Below are 9775 nucleotides of genomic sequence, written 5' to 3'. Positions count from 1 at the left end.
CTAGTAGCCATTGAAAAAAAATGACGAAAAAATGCCTCAAATACTCACCGTAATTTTTCGCCATGTTTGATGCGTTCGGAAGTCGTCAAACATACATTTTCGTTCAGTGCGCCGCGCTTTCAAGTTTGTGCGCTTGTCACTGTTCTGATGAAGCGGCAGGGCGTGCGATTGTTGTGGTGCTGATCGGTGTCTTCTAGCTTCCTTTTTTTTATATAAAAGGAATCAAATATTTTGTTCAATTGTTTTTGTTTTCAATCTTGACGAAAGACTTCTTGCAGCTCGGGAAATTGAACGAGAGCAACTTTGTTCCACTTAAACCTTGGTGGTTTTCTGATGCCTTGCTCAATTTGATGAACCACACCTCCAATCGCTGGTCTGCTTGCGTCCGTTCCCAAAATCAGCTTTGCATTTTTCGCTGGGTGAACAAGCAATGTGTTGTTTGCCAAGAGTTGTTTGTATTCGTTGAATGCATTTCGTGCGTCGTCGGTCTACTTCAATACGGCCTTGTCTTTTTTTACGTTTCCCGTGATGAGCACTTGTAAACGCATTTGAAACGAAACGGCATTTGGCGAAAAATCACGATAAAAGCTTATCATCATGATGAATCGTTTCAACTCTTGTGCGATTTTTGGTGGTTCGAGTGCCAAAATTGCTGCGACTTTTTCTGGGTTTGGTTTGATGCCTTCGGGCGTGACGATGTGACCCAGAAATTTTATCTCGTTGACGGCAAACTCACATTTTTCGGCGTTAATTCGGCGCAGTCCATAATCTCTCAGTCTTTGGAAAACGATTCGAATGTGCTCAATGTGCTGTTCGTATGTTTCCAATGAGATGAAAATATCGTCGATGAATGCGAAAACAAAATCCAAGTCTCTGAGCACTTCGTCGATTAGTCGTTGAAATGTCTGTGATGCATTTCGCAGACCAAATGTCATGAACACAAATTCAAACAATCTAAATGGCGTTATGATTGCTGTCTTTGGTATGTCTTTCTCTTCGATTGGCACTTGATGATATGCTTTGCGTAAGTCGATGCGTGAAAAAAACTTCTTATCGTGCAAATTCGATGTAAAGTCTTTCAAATTGGGCACTGGATATCGGTCGGGTTTGGTGATCGAGTTCAGTTTTCGGTAGTCGCCACACGGTCGCCAATCGCCGTTCGATTTTGGTGCCATGTGCAGTGGTGAGGCGTAATTCGATTTCGATGGGCGGCAAATTCCGAGTCGGATCAGTTCGTTGAACTCTTTCTTTGCGACGGCCAATTTTTGTGGATTTAATCGACGAGCCTTGCATGCAAACGGTGGGCCATTCGTTTCGATGAAATACGTGACGTTTGCTTTTTCTTTCACCAAAAATGACGGTTTATCATCGAGCAATTCCTTGAACTCAGACAAAAGAAAACTGATTTTATTGTTAGTATCGATAGCGGTTACCTGCGGTACCAATGACGTGACAATTTCGCTCTTTGAGGATAATCCGGTCTTTGGGTCGATCAATCGTTTTCGTTTGATATCGATCAACAATCCGAATTCTTCCAAAAAATCAGCGCCGATTATTGAAGTCGTGACGTCAGCGACAGTGAAATTCCATGAATATACGCGTGGCAATCCCAATGAAACTGTCAACAATCGTTTGCCATACGTTTTGATTGGTGTGCCGTTTGCAGCAGAGCCTGTTATTTCAAATTTTTAGAACATCCCGATTTGAAAAATAAACAAATGACATTTTTTTGTAATGGGAGGGGAAAGTTAAAACACAATGTTTACTGCGAAGCTGCAGATACATCTTGATTGGGATTTGTATCGGATTGACTTTGAGTAAGCGCAACAGCGGCATTTGCCTCAGACATTTTTGTCAATAGTTCTCACGTAGTTTCGAAGAGCAAAATAATGATCACAACTGCATTCAAATGATTTTAATGAACAAATGTCCGCAACTAAAATTAATATGCGATTGGTGCTCCAATTTTTCAAAGTTTGAATGTAAGCATGTCTGCGTTTATTTGGTGATCCAAATGAAATTCAGCAAGACAATTGTTTTTTTAATTTGTCGTTGCACAGTCGAAACATTTTATTCTGCAGAAGTAGCACTTTCGAATAAACAACTCCGATGCTGCAGTTATATTTTGGATAAACAAAAACATGTGGATTGAGCATGACAATTTTGCAATTTATCAATTTCAATGCGGTATCAACAATTCGCGATATACACCGAACCTCGGCCAATAGACGTAAGATAAGAAAGCAATAAAAAGGTTGAATTCTTGGAATCGATTCATTATTGAATTCAAAGAAAACCTGGTCAAAATAAAATATGAACAAAGCTAACAAATTTATCGACTTTCTACAACATAAATATCCACAAAAGAGTGTTGATTTTTATACTTTGACATTGAATACAGTGTTTGAACGTCAGATTATAGTTCTCACGTATGAAACAAGTAACATCCCGATTTTCAAATTAGAGCAGCACATTTGGAATCAGAACATCCCGAATCGGGTAGAAGATCCCGAAAAACAGGCTCTGGTTTGCAGCGTAGCAATTGGCATGCTCTTCGTTGTATTTGTTGTTCGTATTTCGCCAGCTCTCTCTCATTCGTTGTGTTGCTTTCAACACAGTTTTGTCCGAACCACAGTCGATGAGAAAATCGTGCTCTGTACTGTTGTCGTGTATGAATAGTTGTTCCGTTGCTGGCTGGAGTATCGATGTGTGTGTCGATACTCCGCATACTAGTTTTTTTTAAAAAAGAGCATGGTTCGCGACACTTCGTTGCTTTTTCGTTGTATTTGCGATGATACCAACACACAGCGATGGCAATGATTTTTCAAACGAACTACCGTTGGAAATGCTTGAGATCGATGATTTTTCCGAAACTTCCCACATATTATCTGCCATTTTAGCCAAATCATCCAATTCGTCTTTGGACGCTGCTAACACCGACCGAATTGTGTGGCAAACGTTTAAACCACAACTTTTTGATGAATTGTGCATCGTTCACCGTTGCTAGCGATTTGATTTTGTGTAATGCCTGCGATGGTTCATGTCACCCAGCGGTTAACTTGAAATTAACTTTTCGAATTTTTCGGCGGCCGACTCTAAAAAAATTGTAATCAATTCTTTTTTCAACTTCTCGTAATTGCCATTTTCAAACAGTTTCATTATCATGTCTTTGACACGTAGCGCGACCGAGCTCGTGAGATGTGAAACGGTGTTGAAATATTTCGTTTTTTCCGATGTAATTTGCCGCGAAAGAAATTGTGCTTCAATGATAGCAAACCACAATTCTGGATCAGCTTCAAAAAACGGAGTTAATTTTATCTCTGTGAATGCGTTGATTACGGTATTCGGTTGGCCGACGGCATTACCACTCGATGTAGCATTTTGACTTGCGTTTGTCATTTGTGCCTTAAGGGCGTCGAAATCACTTTTTAATTGTTCAAACATTGCTTCGTCGAACGGCATTTTTGTGCTGTTTAAATGGGCTACAGGGCATAACTTCCCCGGTCATAATTCCACCGAATTTCGGACAAAATTTCCCCAAAATCCAAAAAAATCTATGGGGAAATTATGTCCATTTTCAATTGGATATAATTCCACTGACTCTTTGGTCATAATTTCCCCGAGAAATTATGTCCATATGCATTTGGATATAAATTCTTCTGATATTTGGACATAATTTCTCAAATCAAAATTTTTTCGATGGGGAAGTTATGTCCAAATCTGAAATGGAATTATCATCTCCATTGGTACATACATAAACCATTGGTACATGCATAAAACATTGGGACATCGGCATATTGAAGAAGAGATGGAGAATGAGAAATGTGACGATTAGCCCAGAATTCTTGGAATTTTGGGTCGGTTGGAGTAAACGCAACACGACGGTATCACCGTCGGCACCGCGTGCACCTCCAATAGATCAATCGACACATTTCTCATCCCGTTGTTTTTTTTTATGAATGCGATGATATTGAGCACTTTCACACTTCAGTCTGAAGTAACATGAGTGACAAGCAAGTCAATTTGTGCTAAAATTTTGAGTTTTTTCAATCAATTTTATTTTTGTTTCGTGTTCAAATAAAAAAAAATGGTTGAGCCAACAAAATTGCGCGTAATCGAATTACGCCGAGAGTTATCGGACAGAAATTTAGAAATTGGTGGAAAAAAAAGTGAACTCATTTCTCGCCTCCAATTCGCGTTAGATAAAGAACGACGAGTGCAGCTCACTCAAGCAAGTGAGAGTGCCACAAATCACGATGAACGTAATTCAATCTCAATTCAAGAAGGTGGTTCAATTAACGACAACGATGAAAATGATGCAGACCACGCATTTCGTACCCAAGCATTTGAAATCTTAATTCGCGAAAACCATAGTGAAAATAGTGTGAATGGTCCAAGTGAACCAACCGTGGTTGAAATCTCTGAGGCTGATAGTTCAATTGACGAAAGCAATAATGAAAATGATGCAAATGATGATGATAATAATTTCATTGCGGATATCAGTGAAGTCACATATGAACTTATGCAAGGCAAGTGGGCAAACAGCGAAATTCTCTACTCAAAAGAAGAACGACAGTTCTATGTGAAGAAGAAAAAACTCGCTAACGGTGTTGTGTCTCTAATTTGCCGCACCAGCGGCTGCAAAAATCATTGCTACCTTGACGAGGAGAATAAAAAGTGTTCATTACCGGTGCCTTATGTGCCGCATATTCATCCTACTAAAGAAGAAGAGTACAAAAGGTTATGCGTTTTGAACAAAATTAAAAGTGATTGTGCTAACCCGAATATTGTTGCAAAAACAGAAACGAAAACTTCTGTAGTGAAGTCAATTTTCAAGGAAACAATCACCGAGAACGAGGATTCGAGCATTCAATACCATCGCATCGAACGAACATTGCGTCGAATCGCCAATAAAACTATGCCAGCTGCACCGAAAACCATCGATCAAATCGGGACGACGTTTGAAAATGAGCATGTGAATCGACTGTATGGCCAAACTTTACACAAATCCGATACCGAAAAAAATCAGTTCTACAGAACCACACACGTATCTGATGAGTATGCCTACTCAGTGTTCGCTTCACAGCGTTGCATTGATTTGATCGAGGCTCACTATCAGGTCAATGAACGGAGATACAATATGGACGCAACTTTCAAAGTTGTGCCGCGACTTTTCTATCAACTTTTGATCATTTATTTCGAAACACCTTCTAAGCAGGTAAAATTTTCATTTTTAAATATAATAAAATTGTTTTTCATCGGATTTTTTTTCATTTTCTCGTATCAAAATAGACCGTACCGTTCATTTTCGTACTGATGACCCGAAAGACAGAGGAGAGTTATCGGCATATTTTTAAATACATTGATGAAAATGTATTTTCACTGAAGTGCAAGTCATTTATGACCGATTTTGAGCTCCCGATGAGAAACGCCCTCAAGTCCGTTTACCCAAATTCTGATCATAACACTTGCTGGTTTCACTTGACCCAAGCGGCCAAGAAAAACATGTCGAAGTTGAGCACACTATCGAAGTTAATCCGAAGAAATGATGAGGCACGCACGATTTACAAAAAATTATTGGCGTTGCCACTGCTGCCAGCAGATCTCATAGTTGAGACATTTCACAAATTGAAGACTTTGGCTCTATCAAAATTCAAACAATTCAAAACGTATTTGGCCTATTTTGAGCGACAATGGCTGCAACGGGTATGTTTTTTGTTCTATTTTTTCTAGTTTTTTTCGCATATTATTTATTACAATCCACGTATTATTCAGATTTTTTTTTCAAAATATTTTTTTTTCTACAACAGGAAGGGGCCAACAAGATTTCGGTGTTTCTTCTCATCACACGAAGTCAAGCTGCCGTGGAGGCATACAACGGATATCTCGGTCGAAAAATCATTGCCCACGCTAATTTTTTTGTGCTTATCAACGCCTTGCGTGATGAAGAATTCCACAAAAGCCGTGAGTTTGGCCTGCTTCTTTCGACCGCTAACCCACCATTGCAACGACGCCACTATCGCATTCGGGATGAAAAAATCCGCAAGATAAGTGAAATGTTGCAGAAGAAGCAAATTGATGTTGATGGTTTTCTAAATGGAATAACCTGCCCTGACAACAACATTTTTAGCGACGAGCACTTTGATTTTTTGGACGATGGTGTTTCTGATGATGAGGACGAAACGGAGCCAATTGCATCCAATTCAATCAGTTCAGGAAGCTCGGCAATCTCCGGGAAAACTTGTGTGATTTGCCTCGAGGCAACCAGCGATGTTCTGCTGTCATGTGGGCACTACAAGTATTGTTTGAGATGCTTCGAGCTTGAGAGAGCTAATTTCAACGAAAAGTTGGTTGAACATCAGCTATGCCGGCGTGACATTGAACCCACATTTAAATGTCCTCTTTGCCAAGCCCAAATAACGAGCCACATGCACGTTAAAAAAATATTTGTTGATTGAATAATAATTTTTCATAAGAATCAGATTTGAAATTTGCTGGTGTTTCTCACCTTGAAAATTGTGGCTCAACTGAATACGAATTTATTATAAACCCTGGTTTATTCCATCTTCAGACTATTTTATTTAATAAGTACCAAAGATTTGTTTAGATTTAGACGTAAAACTTTTCATTGATTTATTTTTTTGTATGCAATAAATCAAATGATGACTTTTGCAGTCATTATGCCGTCGTTGCAATGCTAAATGCTTCTAATAGCTTTAATTCTTTACACGTTTACAAAAGGCTATTTGAACCATTGGCAGTTTGACGGCCTTTTAGGCAATTTCTTTATCTTTTTATAAACTTTTTTTTAATTTTTTGCTTGGCGGTGAATAAATAAAAATAAGTTGTAAACAAAAAAGCGGTGAAAAAATAAAACAAAAACAAACAAACATTTTGGGCCAAATTTTTTTACATTCAATAATAACGCTTCAAGTGACGCTAATTTCATTATTTATGTACAATTATTCGATGAAAAATACGTGGGGAAATTATGACCATTTTCAATTGGATATAATTCCACTGACTCTTTGGTCATAATTCCCCCGGGAAATTATGTCCATATGCATTTGGATATAATTTCTTCTGATTTTTGGACATATTTTCTCTAATCAAAATTTTTTAGATGGAGAATTTATGTCCAAATTTGAAATGGAATTATTTTCTCCGTCATTTCGGCCATAAATTCTCCATTCATTTTGTATGAGGGAAGTTATGACCGGGGAAAATATGACCGGTCACCTTTAAATGTGGCCGAGTATCAAAATAGTCATTCGCGTCGAACGATATATTGGCAAACATTCGGTTTGAAAAATCGCGTTGTTGTTGTAATTTACTGTTCTTTTCGTTCGTCGGGGTCACCAATGTGGGTATTTCAAAAGTTAATGTTTATGAAAAATGAATTTACACCAAATTTTTTGTTTCTCCAAATAGTTATGACTCTTTTAATGAATTCAAAAGGTAAAACTAGATAACAAAATTACTTAACTGATAGTAAGAAAATGAAGAGATTAAAAAATTGAGTTAGGATGAATCGATTTACAATGCGTATGAAAATGATGTTTTCATGAGAGCGTTAGTTCGGTTGAGCGGTCGAGATGAGAAGAATGAGTCTACACAAGAGAAACAATCAAGTGGCTGTGAGACGGTGACAAGTGTGCTGCTCACGCACACACTTGCATTCACCAAAGTGAATCCGAGTGTGTGTGGCTGACACTTCTCGCCACCGCACGGCGAATTTAAGAAATGACAATTTAAATTCTATCGTTAGGATGTGCTCGCCACACTGTCTTTCCATTGGTTCCTGCAGCCTCTCTGATCGTCTGTACAAATAGATAGGAAACGTCAAACAAGAACAATAAAGCGGCACCTGGCGACTGGATGGAGAAATAGAGAATCATGCACATAGTTTGCTGTAACAAGTATGCGTCTGTGTAAGTGCGTCTGTGTTAGTTCAAACGTTGAAAGTATGACACGTTGTACTTAGTCCCCAGGTGCCGCTGTATAGGTTACTATTTTCATGATCAGAAAGGCTGGGTTCCTGGCAGTTGGAGTCACATTGTTTGTTTCTAGGGGCTTATTTGTCGTCACGAGTCAGCAAGACTCGTATGATTTTCATGTAAATTAAAAATTATTTGCGCTGAATTGCAAGGAACTCGCACTGACTCGCACCAATTTACGGAGATTCGTGAAGACTCGAACGAATTCCTACAAATATATACACAAGTCATAGCATAGAAAGTGTATGGAATTTATAGCAAATCCGCGAGTCGATGCAAATCAGCTTATATACACATTGCAAACCATTCGGATCTCAGCTTGTGTTCTATAATTCTTTTCTTATTCTGTTTAATAAAGGCAACTGGAATGGATGTGAATTGAAAATGAAATGTATTAAATTGACAATGGAACTAAGATCCACGAAATGTTTTATGAAACATACGAACTGCACTTATTTTTGGAATGGGCAAGTCAACCATTAATGATTTATAACAAGATTTGCCATACATCATATGAATATATGTGGAGAATGACTTAATGTGTTCAGTGTAAAAAAAATGCTTCGACACTTTTATTTTCATCAGATTGAATTGTTTGAATGAAGCATTTTGATGGATTCGGGAATTGTGATAAATCCATTTTGTGTTCAAATTCACGATTTTTTAGTTGATCTATATAACTTGACATATTCCGTATGAAGATTCGATGCGCTGCCAAAAATTTGGATGGAATAATATTTTCATAAATAGATTCAACTAACACTTCACGATTTTCGTTTATGAATTCCACCAATTTCAGCGATATTCTCTATGTAAATAAGAGCCAAAGTCGATCGACAAGCAAAGACTGTTTTTTTCTCGGGATTTCATTACCCAAAACATCAAATACATTGTTGTCTGCCTTAAAAAAATAAAAAACATTTCGAAACCAACCATTTTAAAATTTTGTATTAATTTTAATTTTCTTGCAGTCAAAATGTGACAATATAAATGTTTTTAATGACAAAAAACTGATTTAGTAGTCGATTATTGAGTGAATTGTGAGTTCAACTGGCATGCTCGTTGAAATTTCATAGTTTCGTTCAGTGATTCGCCAATTTATATGAGAGACTCGTGAAGGACTCATAAATGCTTTTGCACTAACCGTAGTATATTTCTTTTTAGGAAATATCTAAACAATGATGCAAACTAGCTGTATGTGATATACGTAAAGCATTTATGTCACAACTAACAGCGCCATCTAACATCGTAATAGAATTATTCCAATGGATATTTCTTTTTTTATTAGCGAATATTCACTTAAAAAGTGTAAAAAATAAAAATTGATAGATCAATATGTAGAAACTTTTAATTTGTGTGAGATTAATATTTTAATATTGTAGAGAAAAATTTAAAATTGAAATTATTACTTAGTCACTTCACTTGTGTACAAAAGTTCAAGTTTTAGTGCTTTGGGTAAAGCTATTGAATGAACGTTAGCAACTTCTTGTATGTTTACATTCGATGACAGCTGTCAGTGATACATTGAAATATTTACGGGGTTATAACGTAAATGATGTTTCCACTCGCGAACAATATTTATATAGTAATGTTTTCATAAATTAAACATTCCTGTGGCATAATAATAATTCCAGACATGGATTTTAATCTGTTAAAACTACGGTGAAACTGACTGACTCAATAAACCGACTGACTCAGTAAACCACGGTTTTCAATGACGTTTAACAAATGAAGAAATGAATTTTATGATATTCTATCATTTTTGCAAGTATGCGATG

The 9775-nt window shown here is 37.3% G+C and overlaps 1 protein-coding gene across 1 annotated transcript; it reads left to right on the top strand.

Moving 5' to 3' along the window:
- The first annotated feature begins 5473 nt into the window (after positions 1-5473).
- LOC129571200 (uncharacterized) lies at positions 5474-6890 on the top strand. Its single transcript, XM_055450968.1, has 2 exons — positions 5474-5706; positions 5811-6890. Exons 1-2 carry the CDS (start codon positions 5506-5508, stop codon positions 6456-6458), a joined length of 849 nt encoding a protein of 282 aa, XP_055306943.1. The 5' UTR covers positions 5474-5505; the 3' UTR covers positions 6459-6890.
- Positions 6891-9775: the final 2885 nt, after the last annotated feature.

This window comes from Sitodiplosis mosellana, unplaced genomic scaffold, assembly GCF_009176505.1.
Source record: "Sitodiplosis mosellana isolate CC-2019 unplaced genomic scaffold, AAFC_SMos_1.0 Smas_scaffold_1579, whole genome shotgun sequence".
In the NCBI taxonomy this organism is placed as follows: domain Eukaryota; kingdom Metazoa; phylum Arthropoda; class Insecta; order Diptera; family Cecidomyiidae; genus Sitodiplosis; species Sitodiplosis mosellana.
Note: the sequence above shows the minus strand (reverse complement) of the source record. Positions and strands in the feature narration are given on the sequence as shown.